This window comes from Macrotis lagotis, chromosome 6 (assembly GCF_037893015.1).
Source record: "Macrotis lagotis isolate mMagLag1 chromosome 6, bilby.v1.9.chrom.fasta, whole genome shotgun sequence".
Classification (NCBI taxonomy): domain Eukaryota; kingdom Metazoa; phylum Chordata; class Mammalia; order Peramelemorphia; family Peramelidae; genus Macrotis; species Macrotis lagotis.
Window position 1 is genome coordinate 87,588,282 of NC_133663.1, and position 21,285 is coordinate 87,609,566.

Here is a 21,285-nt window from a genome sequence, read left to right on the forward strand (position 1 = left end):
TCATGAAGGCAAAGGAGCTTGAAATGCAACCAAGAATCAACTACCTAGCAAAACTGACATACTCTTCCAGGGGAAAAGATGAATTTTCAATGAACCAATAGGAGTTCAAATGTTCCTACTGAAATGACCAGAGCTGAACAGAAAGTTTGACCTTCAAGTACAGGACTCAGGTAAAGCATAGAGAGCAGAAGAGAATGGTAAAATATGAGGAACTTAATGATGATGAACTCCATGTACTCCTGCACAGAAAAATGATGCTGATGATACTCATATGAAACTTCATTTGATACAGCAGGTAGGAGGAGCTTTTATAGATGAAGTACAGGAGAGAGCTGAATTTGAAGATATAATATATTGCAAGAAAAATGCACTCGGAGTAAGAGAAAAGAGAGGTGGAATAGGCTAAGATATTTCGTATGAAAGATTTTTTTTTTTACAATGAACTTTTGCAATGATATGGAAGGGAGGAAGGTGGGAACCTTCATTCTCATCGGAAATGGCTCAGAGAGGAAACAATGTACACACTCAATAGTGTATACACATCTAGAGTAAAAAGGGGGGGAAGGGGGGATGTGGGTGATAGAGGAGAGGGTAGATCATCAGAGAGAATAGTCAGATATAACACATTTTCTTTTTTACATCTTGAAAGGGGCTGGGACTGGGTGGCCTGTCCAGAACCACAGGGCCAGGTGGTTGCTGGGTCTTGGGGTGGTATGTGAACTTGGGGCCTCTTGGCCCAGGACCAGTGATCATCCCACTGCACTGCTCAGCTACCCTACAGCACATTTTAGAAGAGGGATAGAGTGAAAGGGTAGAGAAAATATAATATATGGTAGTGGGGAGGAATGGATGGAGGGAATTACAATCAGTGACAGCAACAGTACAAAAATATGGAAGTAATTTTTATGACAGACTTATCATAAAGAATATGATCCACCCAAAACAAAGCTGATGGTGTCAGAACACAGAATGAAACACATTTTTTTTTACTTTTTCCTTTATTTCTCATGAGGGTCTATATTTTTTTGGGGGGATGGGGTATTATATTCACTCTTAAACAAGAATATTTTAGTAGTATATAGACACTTAATAAATATGTATTGATTGATTCTTGATAAGTTTTTGGCTGCCTGAAGCTGAAGCTAATAAACATAAAGTGGCTCTTGAGTCATACTGCCTGGGCGCAAATTGGCTGGCAGGCTGAACTCAGATCCTCCATGAAGAACATGTCGGAAAAGTTAGTAGAGTGGGACAACTTGAATGTATCAGCACCCATGCATGTGAAGCAGTGTAGCTTCCCCATGATCTCGCCTAGTATTTCTGACAGTCCAATGGGTACTGTGTGTGGGGGTTTTTGCAAGGTACATGGAGACATCAGCCAGTCAGTGTCCCAATATCTGGGTCATGTCAGTTCAGCTGCCTACTTGACAAGTGACTATGGTTGCAGCTGTCCTCCATCTTCCATCAAGAACAGATCATGTCTTGTTATCTCTTATAGTTTTTGTTTCTTCCTTAAGGATGTGATTTCTCTCTCATCACACTCAATCTGGATCAATGCACAACATGGAAACAAAATACTGACAGATTGCTTTCCATGGGGGAGAGGGAAGTAAGACTGGGAGAAAAACTGTAAAACTCAAAACTCGAATAAAATCTTTAAAAATTAAAAAAACAAAACAGATCATGTCTACTACCTGTAGAGTGGGGCTCCAGTTCATGGAAGCCCATGAGGTTTAACTTATCTTGGACCTAAGTCTACATCCACCTCAGGGAAGAATTCATTGTTATACACCCACAGAACCTCTCTCTGAGTTATGCATCTTTACCTCAGTTAGTGGGTCAAGGACAAGGGAGGAGAAGGGGAAGATGTTCCCTGTGGTATATTAGAAGTACCTTCTGAGGCCACAGAACCAAATGAAGTAGGTCAATAAATGTTTTCTGAATTAACACAATTAAAATCACAACAATATTAAGCCACTGGAAAGTTTTTTTGAAAGTATGATTTGTTTCCTTTTCTGTGTCTAAATCCCTGGGACTAGCACAAAGGAGATGCTTAAAATATGTTTATTAAATTGAATTGATGAATAAAACATTTCCTCAAAAAATAAAAAAAGGGGAGCAAACTGAAAAGTATTGAAAGCATTAAGTGATTTTCCAAATGCAATAACAACTTCCTTTCTTCCTCCTATTCATTTATGGATCAATCATGATTCAACAGCCATGCCCATCCCAGAATGAAATATTTCAAGAGATGGTCTTATGAATATATTTTCACAACATCTCTTGTATATGTTCCCTTCTTTTCACTCACATGGACACTACCTAGTTCAGACCCTCATCACCTCTTGTCTAAACTACTGAGAAAGCCTCCTACTTGGTCTCCCTGCCTCAAATCTCTTACCACTCCAATTCATCTTCCATAAAGTCAGCAAATTACTTATCCTAAAGTGTAGACTCCAGGGGCTCCTCATTACTTCTGGGATAAAAGACAAACTCCTCTGTTTGATATTTGAAGCCCTTCACAACTTTGGCCCAACCTACCTTTCCAAATTTATTACACATTATTCCCCATTATATAATCTACACTCCAATCACACTGGTTTTCTTATTCTTCCTCATACAAAACATTTCCTCTGTCCCTGAATGGAATAGACTCATTCTCACCTTTACTTTTTAAGTCTCCCTAGTCCCCATCAAGACTGATTTCAACACAATGTTCTACATTAAGCCTTTTTCTATCCCTGACTTACTATTGTCCACCAAATTACCTTGCATCTATATTGTAAACACTCATATATTTTCATCCATGAGTTTCTTGAGGGTAGGAACTGTTTCACTTTTGACTTTGTATCTTTAGGGCCTGGCAGAGTATCGAGTACATAGTTAATATTTAAGAAGTTTTCTGATTGTGACAGTCAGGATAAAGATTAGTTTTCCCTTTTTGGATCATTAGATCTCTCTTGAGATATAAAGAACATCACATTAAAATTCCCAAATTGTATGACATTAGAAGTAACTGGAAGATCTGGAGAGTTAAAAATTTAACATCATTCAGACAATAAGCTACATGTCTAAAGACTAAGGACCTGATAGACAATCTTTCCACTATACAAATGGCTAACAGTACAGCTAAAACTTTAAGTAACAAGCTAACAGCATCAAAGCTTGGAAAATACCGATGTACTTCTTAGTGAAAAGATTGTATAAAGTACCTCAACAATTCTAATTGGACAGGTTATTCTGAATACCTACTACAAACAGGATTCATGGGGTCTAAAGTCTGCTAATATTTTAAAGCTTTCTAAAATACCATGAGACCAAGAAGAGATAGGAGCAATAATAAAAAGTTATCACAGTAAGAAACACAAGAATATTTTACTTCTATTCTTGCCAATTTTACTGCACAAAGACTGAATCAAAAAGAAAAGCTCTAAGCTATAACTTTAAAAAAGTAATTACAGATGAGAGGCTATAAAAATTGACTCAAGCTTGTAGTTAAAGCTACAAGTTTTGTCACATATGATGCAAAAAATCTTTATGACATAATATTCTTTCATCAACTCTTTCCCAAGCTCTGGGCCTGCCTCTCTAACTGGCCTTCTCTTCTCTAACTATCCTACTGACATATCAAATTTAATAGCATATTAGTCAACAATCATTTACAGAATACTTCCTAAAGATCAAAAACTGTACTAAGCACTGGAGATACAAAGAAAGGCAAAAATGGTGCCAACCTTGAGCAGCCAACATTCAAATAAGGGAGGCAGGTATACACCAGTTACATCCAGAGGAGAAAGACGGGGTACTCACAAAGAAATGATCGACTGGAGCGGCAAATGGAAACGTACATTTTCGGCACAAGCAATGTGGGGATTTCTTTGGTTGTACTAAGTTAAGGGAAGAGGGGCAAGGAAGATCTCTGCAGAAAGCCAGGGAGACTAAGAGATAAGGGTGAAGAGGGAGACCATTCTAGTGATCAGGGACAATCAGTGAGGAGGTCCAGCAATGGGAGATGAGAATGCTGTGTTGGAGACAAATGCAAATAGTTCACTGTAGCTAGAGTGCATAAAGGTAAATAAAATAGATGACAAGAAAGGTAGGAAGGACTCAGGTTATGAAAATCTTTAAATGCCAAATAGAAATGTTTATATTTGATCCTAGAGATAATATGGAGTCACTGGAGTTCATGGGAAAAGGACAGAAATATTTATTAACAGATATACTTTAGAAAAGTCGTCTTGGAAACTGAATGGAGGATGGAACTGAGAGAGATTTGGGGCAGGAAGACCAACTGGGAGGCTATAATAACAGTCCAGATGAGAGGTACTAACAGAATAGCCCAACAGAAAGTTCATGATATGGGAGAGAGGTTCAAGAGAAAACTAAAGGTGTACATTTATATCTGGAAATCATCTTCATAGAGATACTTGAAACCATGGGATATGATGGATCACTAGATGAGAATATAGAGTGACAACAGAAGAGTGGTCAGGACAGAATTTGGGGGGATACTAATAGTGGCATAACTCAGATGGAGATCTAGCAGAAAGGAGTGGTTGTCAGACAGGAGAAGAGAGAAAAGTCCCATGAAAAACTAGAGTAGAGAGAATATCTAGCAGGAAAGGAAGATGGTTGAGTTGGTTCATGAAGAAGTCTAGATAGGAAAGGGATGAGAATGTAAACAGAGGATAATGGCCTGGGAAGAACTGGGGATGGAGAAAATGGGAGGTCACAGTGAGGATGAAGAATAAGGTAAAAGGTTAAAAGAGGATAAGTGAAGGTGGAACAAATAAAAGAATTTCAATGATTGCAAACAAGAAGTGGAACGCTAGTGGACAATGATAAACTCAAGGGTAAAACTAATCATTTCTGAGTATAGTTAAGGTAGAGTACTCCCATAGTATTAATAGTAATTTCACATTCATATAGCTTTTTAAGGTTCACTGGCACAGGTGCCGTGGTCATCAATATTAAAGGCCTGTGAGAGGAAAGATGATACATAAAAGCAGATTTATACAAGTTAAACTGTGAGACACAAGGTTCAAAAATATAATTCTATTGCTGGAGAACATCTCACCTTTAAAGAGGGTAAATAAAGAGGCAACATAAAATAACAAGATTAAGATAGAACTTTGATGCTGGATGGAGGTGAAGAAATTCCATGCTCATAGGATAATAGAGCTGTAAGAATCAACTCCCTCCTTTTACAGATGAAGAAACTGAGGTCTAGAAAGGATAAATGACTTGCCAAGACCAGTTAATAAGCTAAAAGTCTAGGATATGAATTCATGTTCTTTTAATCAAAATCCAATGCTCTTTTGATTTGTGCCACACTTTTTTAGAGAGGTCTGAGGGAGATTTGTATTCCTGATATCTGGCACAGTTCTTTAAAAATGTTTATTGAGTTTATTGAAGGAAGCAAAATAAGGTAATGCCAATATCTGACAAAACTTTCTGAGGTTAATGCAGGATATTAAAGGAGTAGGTTAAAAATGATCTATCAGATCTATGAATGAGAAAGAGTTCATGACCACTCAAGAGACAGAGAGGCTCACAGGAAGTAAAATGGATAATTTTGATTACATAAAATTAAAAAGGTTTTATGAGCATGTGCACAAAACATATACACTACCATGTACATCTCCAGCCTAAATTCAAAGAAAAGCAGGAACCTGAGGAAAAATTTGCGAGTTTCTCTGATAAAGATTATTATAATAGCACACTATTATGCTATAAAAAAAAAGATGAAGGGAATGCATTCAGGAAAACTTATATGAGTTGATTGTTGGAAAGTGAGAACTAGGAAAATACGACACAGAAACAGTAACAGTAATCAATTATGAAAGACTGAGCTACTTTGATCAATACAATGATCAATTATAATTCTAAATGGCTCAGAATGAAAAATGCTATCCGCCTTCAGAGAGAACTCTTAAGGATAGATTAAGGCACATTTTTTTTCACTTTGTTTTTCGTGGGTTTTCTTCCCTCACAACCAGACTAATATGAAAATGTTTTGCATGACTACATGTGAATAGGCTATCCTATTTCTTGCCTTCTCAACAGATAGGGATAGATGAACCTCTGTATGGGAAGGTTGAGAATTTGGAACTGAAGATATTTTTTTTTAAATGATCAAGGAGATAGTTTCAGAAAAATACCTGGGAAGGTGTTACACAATGAAGAGAGCAGAACTCAAAAATACATTATAGACAGCAGAACTCAAAAATACATTATAGACAGTAAAAGCAATATGTGGACTGTGAAATATTTAGCAACGCTAATCAATCCAGTGATCTATTACAACTCTAAAGGATTCATGATGAAAAATACTACCCACCTACGGATTGAGAATTGATGGACTCAATCTGAGCATATTTTTCCTTTTTTTTAGCTTTTCTTTTCTGAAACAGGGCTAATGAAGAAATATCTTTTGTGTTACTATATATATATATATATATATATATATATATTCATATAAATATACTTTGCGAGTATTATCTCTTGCTTTCTCAACAAGTGAGAATAACTTTTGCAATATGTTATGTGAATGAATAAGTTTTTATAATATTATTATACTATACTGCAGAGTACTGTGTCTTTGTATCAATCAACTATATATCATGCATGCAAATTTTCAATAAATATCCCAATTCATTATTTCCCTTCTAATTATAACTTCAGTGGCTTCAGAAAAACCTGTAAATATTTAAATGAATTGATTCAAAGTGAAGTAAACAGAACTAGTTACCTGGTGTAGGCTAAAAATGTGTGACCATGAAACATATTACTAAAATAGGCATGTTGTAAAAGTAAACATAACCCCCCCCAAAAAAGAAAAATAAAGTGAGGGGGAAGAGTGTGCTTTGTTCTATATTCAGATACTATAGCATTCTTTTTAATAAATGATTGAGAAATATTTAACAAAATGAATAAAACTATATTAATTCTAACTGCATTTAACTTGTTTATACAAAATTTTCAACTTATATAATTAAAATTGTTCATTATTTTCTCCTGTGATCATCTTTATTCCTTCTTTGGCTAACAACTTTCCTCCTATCTATACATATGAATCATATTACTGCTGCCCCACCCCAATTTCTACTTCCAGACTCTTCTCTAACAGATTTATTTTATAATCTTTTGTATTTAAGACATGTACCCATTTTAAATTCATTGTGGTTTGTGGTATGAAATCAGGGCATAAGCCTTATTTTTCCCTACACTGCCCTCCATAAATTGTCCAACATTTTTGGGGGGCAAATACTGAGTTCTCATCTCAATATCAATCATTGTATTACTACTACAGTCTATTGCTTCTGGGTTGTAGACAACTAATTTCCTAATTTCATTAATAAATATTTTATCAACTGGGCAAGATTTTTACAAATAATATATGCCTTTTTTGAAAATAGGTAGTACCAGGGGCAGCTAGGTGGCATGGTGGATAAAACACCGGACCTGGGGTCAGGAGTATGTGGGTTCAAATCCAGTCTCAGACACTTAATAATTACCTAGCTGTGTAGCCTTGGGCAAGCCACTTAACCACATTTGCCTTGCAAAAAAAAAACCTAAAAAAAAAAAGAGGTAGTACCAGATATTTGATATTCTTAACCAAAAAACATATTTGTAAAAAATTCTTATTCCTTCTTATTCAGATTTCCAGTTCATATGTACACTATGTATCATACTATCAACATATACTTACATATTACCTAATGATTACCTAAGGAGAGGTCTCAACTAAAATTAAGGTGATAATCCTGAGAACTTTCAATCTGAGCTAGCTGGAGGTTCCTTGAGGTTTTAACATAAAGGTAAATTATCAATCAATAAAGCAAGCATTCTAATTTAGTCTAAGTGCAAGATTCAGTTTGCAATAAACTGATTTTAAAAAAGGTAATGGCAAGTTTAAAAAGTGCCAAACTTTGCCTAGGTGTTTATTGCTTTTTTAAGGTTGAAATTTTAGGTTATATTTCTTGAAATAAAAGTGTTACTATGTAAGTTTTAAGTTATACTAAAATATGCATTTTAATAAAGTTTATTACTATTTTAAGTGATAAGAAATGTGAAATAAGGTTAAATCAAGAGACCTCAAAAAGACAACCACAACGTGCATATCAGGTAAACTTCATGGTAGCAACATATGTATGGGTGTAAATATGTATGACAATGTTTGTAACCACACATGCTTTTATGACAAGTGAATAAGCTTTTGAAAAGAAGTATTAGCAAACACCAAATCAGCAGACAGCTGCACTCAACTATTTGTCAAATTGAAATAAATTTGAGATTTGCCTTTACTTGTGTCATGGCAATCCCTTTGACAGCCTAGAGAAACCTCAAAATAATGATGCTAAATGTAAAAAAATATATATGATCCAAAAGAAACCAATTATACTGAAATGTAACTACAAAAGTTTTTTTAAGTAAATTCATGATCCCTGAAATTGTTTCAGACCTCATGAATTCCAGAGTTTAGAAACTCTGAACACAAAAATGAATTCAGCATGCATTTATTCATAGAACTGAAATCATACACTACATTGATACTTTTAAAAATATGTCATTATAATATAGTCTAACAAGCTTTCTTTGAACCACATCTCCTTTTATAACTTAGGAAAACCACTGTCCAAACTTCAGGCTACTTGGTCTGGAACCTCTTAAAGTTTAATTAGGCCAGTGCTGAGAACACCAATCAAAGCTCTTCTTTCCAGCATAGTAGGATTTGGCAAGGCTTATATTCTGTTGCCTGAGCCCTCAAGAACCACAATCGCTTCCATTCCATGATGAAGCCCTAAAGTAGGTCTTTGGTGGCCACATTTATCAAATACCATTAAACAGGGTCAAGAAACAATATATATGACATAGAGGACAGGAGTGTAGCCTGGAAGTAGCAACTCGGGTTTTAGAGTTATTACTGCTGGCACATAGCTGTGTGATGAAGGGCAGGAGACCTAACCTCTTAGTGTTGTAGAAAAGAGTTTCCATACTAACACTTCCCAATACTGGTGAAGGCCTAAGCAAACCATAAACAGGTTTAAAATTTTAAAATTCATCATGTTTAGTATCAAACAAAAACTTATTTAAAATAAAAAACATTTTTACCACTATAAGTTATTTTCTAAAGTGTTAAGGTTGAGAAATTTAATCTCATCTTTTAAATTACCCTAAGTAATGAATGAAAATTTAATGACATTTTTCTTTTTTTCTGAAGCTGTTAAGAATTTTGTTAGTTAGCATCTATTTTTCCCAGGAAAATGTATAATTTCAAACACTGAAAATGTTACGCATTATAATTTTTGAATGACAACTCTATAGACAAATTAAAACTGTAGAAGAAAATCTACAAATTCATTACATGCTATCAGAAAAAAATGGTAATATATGCCTTTCCTAGTTGAATTCAAAAGTTTAATACAGGAAAAAAATGGTAATACTGGCTAAATTACATACTTGTCTACAAACAGCTATATGATCTTATCAGGGAAGATAGTTTTGCTTTGAAAACCTAACATTCAATTTAGTTCAATCACACAAATTTCAATAGAACAGTTAGGAATCCAGAGCATGCTTTGCATTTTTTTTCCTTAAGTCAAATCTCTTTTGAGAAATAATTTTAATGTCTTTTAATAATTTAGAATAGAGGGGCGGCTAGGTGGCGCAGTGGATAAAGCACCAACCCTGGAGTCAGGAGTGCCTGGGTTCAAATCCAGTCTCAGACACTTAATAATTACTTAGCTGTGTGGCCTTGGGCAAGCCACTTAACTCCATTTGCCTTGCAAAAACCTAAAATAAAAATAAAAATAAAAATAATTTAGAATAGGATTTCTCAAGTTCAAAAAAGATAGCATGAGCATTTGAATATCTTTAAGCTTCTCACCTATTTAAAATAAAATATTGTTCCCTAGGGAAAGTTTTCTTCCCTTAAACTATTTTAACATAGAATTATTATATCCACATTCAATTTTGATTAATGTATAGCGTGGAAACAACGTAAAGATTATCAGACTACCTTCTGTGGGGGAGGGGGGAGGCTGGGCGGAAAAATTGTAAAATTTGCTCACTCCAATAATTAAATTTGATTACATTTTGCACTAAAGTTAATAATAAGATTTGACCATAAATTAATACAACCATGGCTGCAAGAGATCATTGGTCTCTTCTTCCCAGTATTCCATCTCTGACAGCAACAGCAAAGGATATTTTGTCAAACTCTTTCAGGTTTAAAAGACTAAGCCCCACCCCAAACATGCCTAATTTGCTCATACTGTCTGAACCAGATTTGGATTTATTTTCCCCCTAAAATTAAGCTGTTACCAAATGTAGAAAAGTCAAAGTCCACTGGTTAGACAGGGCGCAGATTTAAGTTTCAAATGAACCAGTTTAACTACTTCAGCATTATGGGAGGTTAATCTTTCTAAAAGCAATGAATTTCATTCATGATATCTTTTAACAATTAAGGAAAATGGAAAATCAAACACAAACAAAATCTAAGTCCCTAAAAACCCTTGCAATAGTGTTCTAATGACATTAGTTTCGCTGGCACTATAATAAAACTCATTTAAATCCCTAGTGTTGCAGAGTGTTTAAAGCATTTTCGTATGCATTATCATTTGTCCCTATTAAGCACCCCAAGGGCAGGTATTAACATGCACATTTTATCCTCTCACTATTACAAATGAAGAGTTAGTTGGACTTACGAAAAGTCACACAGACATTAGGATGTGAGGTCAAACTTAAAATATATACCTTAAGATCCCCAGTCAAGTATTTCTGTCCCCCCAACCCCCATCACCTTACATACACTGTCTTCCGGTCACCTAGGAGGTACAGTGTGCACAATGCCAGGCCTAGAGGCAGGAAAACTCATCTTCCTGAATTCATACCTGCTCTCAGACACTTCCTACCTGTGTGATCCTGGGCAAATAACATAACACTGTTTGCCTCAGTTTCCTCATCTGGAAAATGAACTGGAAAAGGAAATGGCAAATCATTTCAGTATCCTTGCCAAGAATACCCCAAATGGGGTCATAAAGAATCAGATACTCCTGAGAAATGACTGAACACCACCCCCTCCAATTTTGATACCTGGAAATGCTAAGTTTTTCCAAGAGGAAGAGTGCTAATAACTAGATGGGAGAGATTAGGAAAGGCTTCCAGAGCTGTAGTTAAAGCAAGCTGGGGATTCCCTCATGTAAAGGAAGGTGAGAGTTTGGGGGAGGAGGACTGCATTTCACTTACACAAGAACAAGGAAGATGTTGAAGAATAGGAAACAAAGGGAAGCCTAGCTTGGCTAGAACAAAGTATCTGTTATGTGCAGCAGATTAATATACAATAAACCTGACAAAATAGGTGGGAGTCATAGTGTAGAGGACTTTAAAAGCAGATTAAGGACTTGTATTTTATCCTAGAGGCAATAAAGAACCATTCCTCCAAAGGTGGGAGATGTGATCAGCTCTATGTTTTAAGACTATAAATTTGGCAATCAAGTAGAGAATGGATTGAATGGGACAGAGATTAGAAACCAATAAGTGATATTATAAGAGATTTAGAGGTTGTGGCTGGAACAAAAAAGCTCAAAAGATTATTTTGAAGGTAAAATTATTAAGATTTGACAATTTATAGTTATGAATATTGAAAGACTGGGATATGTACAACAGAGATGAGAGTACTCCCAAAAGAAAAGGTTTAAGAAATATGAGTTACATTTTGGACATACTGAATTTGAAATTCGATGGGATGTCCAAATGGAAATGGCTAAGTAGTTGGAAATAAAGAATTCAAGAGAGATTAGAGTTTATTATGTAGAAGTACTACCTGCTTAAAGCTCCAGGGGACAGAGTTTAGAGAGAGAAGAGAGAATCCAAGACAGAGCCTTGAAAGAAGCTCATAATTTTGAGCAAAATATGTATGATGATGATGCAGCAAAAGGAGAAGGAGAAGTAGAAAGACAAGTAGAGAACCTAACAGTGTAATAAAAAACAAGGAAGGAGTATAGGTTTAATAAACAACAAGGGTTTACTGAATGAATATCAACCATATAAATGTATAAATGTCCTCCTTTGTACTAATGATATTTCAAAAACTCTGTAATCTTATTAAGTCAGAAGTTCTTCCACTGAAATAGATTCCAAATCAATCCAAGTCTTATTCTGAGTGATTCTGGTCCATGTATTCCCATGAAGTCATCTTAACAATGTAATAAACTAAAATGCCACTGTTCTCAAAGTAGACGTTTTTCAGGAGTACCAGATAATGATATCTAGATAAATCATCCCAAATATAGTCAAACCATCATCATCCTAAATATAGTCAAACCATCATCATCCTAGCGAAAATTGTGAAATAAGTAAATTTTATTTTGTGACCCTCAATCTTCCTTTTCAGGCCCTCTCACCCTTCTGGCACTCTTTACTATGGTCCCAAAAACTTAGTCTTTTTCACATTCACAAAATTTCCAAGAAATTCTAAGCAGATAAGTGAATAGATTTTAAACAGAGCACTGATCAAAACTTTCAAAACCTAAAGGAATGTCTCTCTCATAAAATTTCAGGCAGAATTTAAGAAAAAAATCAGAGGTAAATTTGAAAGCTCTTTATATAACATTACTGAGCAGTTGCCTAACTGTAAATCTAGCCTATTTGTAAATCCAGAAACTAGAATGCTTATAAAAGCATTTATTTCTCTTTTCATCTATTTTCCAGAAATGACCATAAAGTTAGTTCCCATCATTGTGAGATTTATTTTCCTTCTTCTAGTTATAAAAAAATGTTAAGTTCTCTGTTTACCATAGCCAAAAAAAACTATTATTATTAAAGTCACATGAAATTAGTTCAAAACTACCTAGAACAGCACATCACATATACATTAGAAAATCAGTATCTGTTCTTTAAAGTATCATCAATTCAGTATTCATCCTTACTTTCTAAACACCTAAAGTATGAAATGGTCAATCTTACTCTAGTTGACAAAAAACAATCTTCCCATTCTAAAAAGAATTGTTTCCTTTTCTTTTTATAGAAAGGAGGTACTGGGAGTTTTAATCTGGATAAAACATCTCCCAAATTTCTACATAAAACAAAGGTACTGTATTTTTTAAATTGAGACCTAAGTCTAGTCTCAGTTCTCAGCAAAACCATCTATTTTCAGTCCTACTCCAGAGTTAATAGGACAAAGGGCAATAGCAGGAAATGGATCATCATTCAGTTCCAAAAAAAAAAAAATTAAAAAAAACTTTGTTAGGAATTTAAAACCAGTGTTTCACTAACCTCATTAAAAATTATTAAGTCACGGGGCAGCTAGGTGGAGCAGTGGATAGAGCACTGGCCTTGGAGTCAGGAGTACCTGACATCAAATCCAGCCTCAGACACTTAATTACTTAGCTGTGTGGCAAGCCACTTAACTCCATTGCCTTGCAAAAACTAAAAAAAAAAAAAATAAAAAAATAAAAAAAAAAAAAATTGGACAGAAGATGTGAGCCAGGGCAGGAAAAATTATTAAGTCACTACATTCGAAAAAAAGTCAAATAACGATTTTCACTATACTTTTATCTATAAAATAGTGTTTAGCTTAATTGTACAAGTGTGTAACATAATGCTATATTTGTATAAAAGTGTGACTGTACAAATATATAACAAAGCATATAGTGTTAATGGAAATACTTCCTATGGTATATGCTAATTACTTTCCCTTGTATCTTTACAACTTTTTGAGATAAAATGGGTCTTTTTAACATTTGACAAGTGAGGCAACTGAGATGTATATATAGAGTAACTGATTTGAATTAGTCAAATAACTTACTAGTAGCAAATCTGACAGTAAAATTTAACTTATTTCAAGCATAAAAACTATAAGCTGATTTTTTAAAAAATGAATTTCAAGCTACATTTTCAAAATCATGTATTTTGATACACATAAACATTTTCTAACAGCCTATACACAAAATAAACATTTTTATAACATAAAATATCTTTCTTTCCTTATCTAATACCTTCATTATGATCTTAACCCAATCAGAAAGCTGGGAACTCTACTTTCTTCTAGAGACCTTAATGATTTAACTGTAATACTTAACAAGAGGTTGAATATATCACACAAACATTCCACAGGACTTACAGTCAGCAATTAAAGGAAAAAGAAAAAGCAATTAGCAGTTTATACAACAAACTTGGACCTGTTGGAGTTATTTGGATATTATACTATAAAGCTGTATGCAAATCATACCATAATTTATTTGAACTGGGAGGTCAAAATTTGGCAAAACTCCTTACTCATCTTCTAAAGGAAACAATGTAATCATAACAAAAGATCAAATCCCCTAAACAAAGTACCAGATTTAGAACCCTGATCTATAGATATAGATCTTAGAAAGAGGACTACTTAAATTAAAATAGCTAAAACTTTAATTCACACAGTCGTTTGGAAAGCTATAATAGCACTAAAAAAAACTTTTGAAAATATTATATAATACATCTGTCATCTATTAAGAAACCTTTTTTTTTAATTTGCCTTTAAGTACTGAGTTAGTCCAAATCCTACTGGAAAAGCCCAGATAAAATGTAGCTAGAATTGAAATTTTAAAAAATATATAATTAAATCTTTACTATAAATGTTTACCTTTTTTAGACAAGTAATGTTTTGGTAACTATATTTCTAAATAGGGTCTAAGATGAAAAAAATATTGCATCAGTAAAAAAAAAATTCAGCTTACATTACTTCAATTAGAATTCTTCAAACTGTGGCCCAAGATAATAGCAGATATTTCTGATATATATATATATATATATATATATATATATATATATATATATATATGTCCTCCTCTTTCACTTTTTCCTTGACTTTTATATGTGGAAATACATATAAATATATGGATATATATATATATGGATATACATATATATATAAATACATATATGTGTGCATATATATGTAAAACTATAGAAAAATGAATAGAAAAGTGCAAAAATGAGAGGAAAATTGTAACAGGTAACAAAAGTGGTAAAGGATTGAGATCCCAAATTCTATTTCCATTTCTACCATTAATTTGCTCTGTGACCTCAGCCAAGGCAATTTCTCTGTCTTACTTTTCTCATCTTGTAAAAGACAGACAATATGTATGCACTTTAAAATGCTATAGTAGTATTAGCTGGTAAAAATAAAATCACTTTGAAAAGTGCTAGAGAAATTAAAGATATTCATGGATAAAGTTGGGGAAAGACTAAAAGGTACAAATACATTATTAAAAATTAAGCTTTCACTGAACCTAGCATCTATAGATTGAAGACTCACTGGATAATCCATCCATTAGTCCCATAATGATGCAGAATTACTTAAAAGGCAATCCTGCAAAAGTTACCATTCCTTTTTCCAACTTTTTTGGGGAAAAGTACCCACTTGTTCAAAGTTATGATAGATAAATCAAAGCAATTTTCTTAAGGCAAGCTGAAGTTAAGAAACTTTCACACAAGCTTTCAGAGGAAATATCTGAAAAATGGGTTTTCAGAACTCAAAGGTCTAATACTTTCCCCCTTCATTATAGTGTCTCCATTTACTTCATTAAAAATGTGTACTGAGAATGTGTAAACCCTCATGCTGTGTAGAAAAATCTTTATTAAATAGTGTTAAATCACAGCTTATGTAATACTAACATTACTAAACATTAGGTTTAAGTGATCACCAGGCAATTCATTTTAAACCTAAGGGTTTTTAAACACAATCATGTAATAAATACTTTCAAATGTTCTTAAATTTGAGGGTTCTTCTTAATTGAATATTTACACAATATTTTACATATAATTCCTACCTAGTGGAAAGTTTTGATGCTAAAATTGTTTAAAATCTGGAATAAAGAACACAGTAGGGCATAAGGAACTATAAGGCAACAGTTTAGTCTCAAGGATTATGAACCAGAAAAAAATCATTTTTTTAAATGATTCAATTTAAAGTGATGAGGGAAAAAAAAAATCTTAAAAGCAAAATGAAATCGCATGGCAAACCTGGAGGGAGGTCCTGTGGTTTTTCCAGGCATGTCCAACTCTTTGTGATCTAATCTGGGGTTTTCCTGGCAAAAATACTGGGGTGGTCTTCCATTTCTTCTTCAGCTCATTTTACATGTGAGGAAACCGAGACAATCAGGGTTAAGGGAACTGCCCAGGATTTGAACTTAGGACAAGTTCCAGGTCTAGCTCTCTATCTACTGTACCACCTGGCAGCCCCTTGGAGGGAGGCCTAGGAAAACCTTTTAGGATCTTCTGATGCGAGTATGATGACTATTTGGAGAAAATTAACTGCAGCATTCTCATTGTCATCTAGAAGATTCTTCATGGAAAAAAGAGTCAGGTAAAGAAAGATTAATTCGGGACTAAGAAAAGCAGTGTTCAATAGGATGCTATAAACGAATGGTCAAAAAGCTCTTCCAAAAATGGAAAAGTTGAAGAACTGCTTTAAATAAAGCTGACTCTGAAGAAAAAAATGAAACAAACACCACAAGTATACTGATTCATTTATGTTTTCTAGAAAAATTTGTTGTCTAGTTCATATGCATACAAAAAGAATTTGAAATAATGATTTTAAACCACTAATCCTTGCAAAAAATAAATAATAATAATAATAATAATACCATTGATTTGAAACTACTTTATACAGAAAAGGTAATCTTTCCTGAGGATACTTTTTTAATAAGACTAGAATGTTACTTTAAAAAACCATAAAAGTTAGCTCTAAACCGTCCATAAACTTATGCTTCTTGTACAAATAAGCATACTGAGAATACTGCTTCAACAGGTTTGATATTTGGATATTACTGCATTTTTGTTTATCTTCACTTCCAAAATAAATATTTTCAAAATAGATAAAGTTTTCAAATTTATAAATAAGGTCACTAGGAAAAATTAAGCTCAGTATACCATTTACAAACAATACTACCTTTTCAATAAGCATAGTATCACTATTAAATAAAATATGAATTTGACCTAGAAATGGCACAACTAATTTACTAGTTGTTTACTGTAGTTTACTGTAGTCATTGCATAAATACTGAGTTCACTGTATTTTAGAAAGTGTATAATAACCATTTTCCAAGAAAAGCAATAATATATTAATTTCTCAACAGCATGCATTTAGCTGATAAAAGAAGTTACTCAATTTCTACCTTCTAAATTACACTGATCATATACTCAATTACCTGCTGTTAAGATCTCTGTCTTCTCCAGTTAGTGAACAAAACTATTTGTTACATGACATAGTAAACAAGCAAAAAATGTATTTTTTTCTAATTCACATAATTGAACCAGTAGGTGAAAGATTCCAAGAATTATTAAAATTTACTACTAAATATGTTAACAATGAGCAGAATATAACAATAATAATTTGTTCTTTAATAAAAGAGTTTAGTAATCCAAAAAGGCCAACTAAAGATTCAGATTTAATTTGTGTTCTCATTCACAAAACTGGTAGAGTTACAAAAAGCCCTGACATGGACCTGAGTTTCAAACTAACTTGGGCTTCAAGTATTTACAACCTATGTGTTCCACCTCTGTGGAACTCAGTAACCTCATTTCTAACATGAGGAAGTTGGATAGATAACCTCTAAGGTGACTTCCAGCTTTAAAACTAGACCCAATGAATTTATCAAACTAACCTTCCTTCAAGAATAGTAAACTGTTTCCAGGGATTTTTGCTTGACAATATCAGAGCATTCATGTTTTGATGATATTTGCTTAATATCTCATCTTTATGCAATATGCTTTTTAAAACAAACTGCAGAGAAAAAAAAAGCTTAAGAGTGATTTTAAAATGAACAGAATAAAGAATTCCATTACATCCAGCAATCTCTACAGTTTCTTATAAACATACATACATAAAACATTTATTCACCTGCTCCCACTGATGGAAAAAAGGAAAAACACAAACAAAAATGAAATGTCTTTATTTTTTTTTGTGAAATCTATAGGTTTCCTTGAATGTTTAAGGTCAATAATAACATGGCAAATTTTTTTTAAATCATAGCTTATTTGGAATAATGAAGAAACCTTCAGAAATAGAAACATGGAAAACAAATTTAGTGTACACTGAATCTTTTAGAGAACTATGAATAAATACTAATTTTCATGAATCGTAGCAGTAAGCAAGTCAATCACAAAACTCTACCACAAAAATATTTTTACATTTGTAAATAAAATGAAAAGTAGTTACCTTGTTACAATAAAGCATCCAAAGTTCAAAAAGCCTCTCCCTGGATGCCATCCCTGCTTTATCTTGGCCACTTTACTTTTTTTCCTCAAAAGATATATTCACGATCATAACATGTTCGTTTTATTATCCAAGTTTTTCCAGCTTTTAAAATTGAGAACGATCAGAACAGTAGGGGAAAAAAAAAAACCCCAAACAAATGGGCTCCGTCTTCTGATCAATCAACAAGTTCAACATTCACACCTACTCCAACATGTCTTCTTTACTGTCACTCCGACAAATGAATAAATCTATAAAAGGAAAAATATTGGATAAAGTTTCCTTTAGAAGAGGCTGTACTTGGTTTTTTTGATCATGATTTACTGAAAATCTAAAATAGGCTTTTGATGATTGTGAACATTAAACTTTTAAATCCCACCCAATCTGGCTGTTGCACAAAAACACCCGAAACTGTCACAAGTGGAACAGCATTTTAGGCCGGGCTCTCCCTCCCACTAGACTGGGCAGTCCCGGGGGGCAGGGGGAGGGTGGGGGACCCCCCATTTCTTTTGATGCCGAGCGCAGCACATGAAGGCAGCTCAGGCAAAGCTGCGGCTCCACTGCGGGGAAACGCTGATGGTTATCAAGCTCCCCCAAGGGCACCAAGCCTCGGGGCTCCCCAGACCCACTTTTTTGGGGACCGTGGCTGGTCAGGCTGCGGGCTGAAGCAGCGGGGCCCCGGGGCGCGCACCTGGCCGGGCAGGTAAGTCTCCAGAGACGAGCGGGCAGGGAGGCGGGAGCGCGCCCCTCCCCCAGGCTCGGGGCCCCCTCCCCGCCCCTCAGCCGCAGGGCCCCGCGCCGCTGCCCACCCCCCACTCACCTCGGGGTCTCCGAGACGCCCCCCCAGGCTGCACCCAGCGCGGCCGGCCGGCCGGCGGCCCCAAACCCCGAGCGTCAGCCCGCAGGAGGGTGGGGGCGGCGGCGCGGCGGGGAGGCGGGCGCGGGCGGGGGCGGGCCCGGGGGGGCGGGGCGGGGCGGGGCCCGCCGCGCAGCCCCGGCGGCCCTGGAACCCCGGGCGCGCTTCCCGGGAAAGGGCTCCCGCCTCCCAGGAGGACGCTCCCCGGGGTCCGGGCCGCTCATAGGCTGCGTCCTCCGGGAGGGGGCGGGGCTAGAGGGGGCGGGGCTGCGCATTCCTCCGGAGGCGCGCCTCGGGAACCCTCCGGTTTCCCCCGGCGGAACTGAGAGGGGGAGGGGAAGGGAAGAGGCCCGACGCGCTGATGTCATCGGCTAACCTCGGGGAAGACGGAAGCCGCCGCCCGAGGGGGCGCCGATGACGTCACCTCCGGGGCCCGGCTTAGCCGAGGGCCGGCCCACCCCTTGCGTGCCCCATCGGCCGGTGCCCATCTGGGAGCGTCTTTCCTCCCCCTCGGGACACGAAGTCTGAGTCTCGGGAAGAAAGGGACACGCTGGAGGCCTCGGTCACGCGCCGCGCCCCCGGGGGCGTGTCCCTGGCCCCGCCCGGAACCTCGCCCGTGCTCGCGCCCTGCCGCGTAGAGCTTTCCTCACGTGACTCTGGGACCCGGCGCCGCGGCGACGCGGCCTTGACCGTGGCAAAACGGAGCGTGCCTGCTCGCCATGTGCCTGCGCCCCATAATATTATTTTTTATTTTTTTTAAGTATTTTTTTGCTTTTTTTAAAAAAAAAATTATATTCTGACTTCCAAATTTGCCCCCTCCCTTGGGCAGAGAAGGGCAGCTGAAATACGATCTCTAAGCAAACGTCAAGTCGTGCGAGACATTTCCATAATTAGCAAGCTGCAAAAATAAAAAAGCAGGAAAAACAAAATGGAAAAATGTGCATTTTCATCGTGACTCCTTTGGAACTGGCTTGTGTGACTGTATTGATCGGAGTATCGATCTTCGCAATAATATTTCTATATACTCTGACTCAGTTGGTACAAGTCTTCCCAGTTTTTTTCTGAAAGCATTCTGCTTCCGGGGCAGCTGGACGGTGCAGTGGTTGGAGTACCTTAAGTCAGTAGCATGTAAGTCCAAATCCGGCCCCAGACACTTAATAATGACCTATGTGGCCTTGGGCAAGTCACCCAACCCCATTGCCTTGCAACAACAAAAACAAAAAAAGAATTACCTGAAAGCATTCCGCCTCTCCTTTCTTACAGAATGAGAGGATTCCATCACAGTCATGTAGACTCCATGGTCAACCATTCCCCAAATGATGGTCATCCTCTGGATTTCTAATTCTTTGTCATCCTTAAAAGAGTAAGAAAGAGTTTTTAGTTGCAGGAGCAGGGATGTGGCTTTTCTTCACTGGACTTGGTTTTTCTGAATATAACTGCTTTAGGTGTAGAAAGGGCATGGAGAGGGTGGCTAGGTGGGGCAGTGGATAGAGTACCAGTCAGAAGTACCTGAGTTCAAATGTGGCCACAGACACATAATAATTACCTAGCTGTGTGTCCTTGGGCAAGCCACTTAACCCCATTGCCTTGCAAAAAAAAAAAAAACCTAAAAAAAAAAAGAAAGAGCATGGAGAAGTCAAAGCCCAGTCCTGGTTCCTCAGAACAACTCATTTCATTCCCTTGGGCCCCAAGGTGCTAGTCTTTATGGGGCATACCACATATACACATAGAAACATCCTCAAAATAAACACAAGAGAAATGGTAAGGAAGACATTGACTTGAGGAACAATCAAGAGAACATTCAGAGATGTCAAAGCGATTATAATACTCTAGTATCAAAAGAAATATTTAACAAAGTAAATAAAAATGCAATAAAACAATATTACAATTTAAAATCAATATTCCACATGGATTAATAACCCTTTTCTAATGTTTAAATTTGATACCACTGATGTGAAACCCAAGTCTTCTTAAACTTTTTTAATGTCATGGAACATTTTTGAAGTCTACCAAAGTCTAAGGAAACCTATCTCAGAATCGTGCTTCTAAGTTCATAGAATAAACTATATTGGATTACTAAGGAAGCCAATTATGTTGAAATAAGTTAACAAAATATTAAAAAAAAAAAACAAGTTCACAGAGGCCAGGCTAAGAAAGAAGATATCTATCTCTCTAGCAGATGGTATAA

General features: G+C 36.1%; 1 protein-coding gene across 5 annotated transcripts in view; it reads right to left on the minus strand.

The window, feature by feature from the left end:
• The window catches only part of NBEAL1 (neurobeachin like 1), a 209,765-nt gene extending 189,364 nt beyond the window's left edge, over positions 1–20,401 (minus strand). For 4 of the 5 annotated variants that reach the window (XM_074191606.1, XM_074191605.1, XM_074191604.1 and 1 more), the window contains exons 1-2: positions 19,062–19,149; positions 18,206–18,492 (exon numbers count right to left, since the gene is read on the minus strand). In XM_074191606.1, coding sequence (XP_074047707.1) covers positions 18,206–18,256 — 51 coding nt within the window. In that variant the 5' untranslated portion in view covers positions 18,257–18,492; positions 19,062–19,149. Of the gene's footprint in view, positions 1–18,205; positions 18,493–19,061; positions 19,150–20,329 lie in introns of those variants that run through there. The other variant, XM_074191603.1, reaches the window with a different exon arrangement.
• Positions 20,402–21,285: the final 884 nt, after the last annotated feature.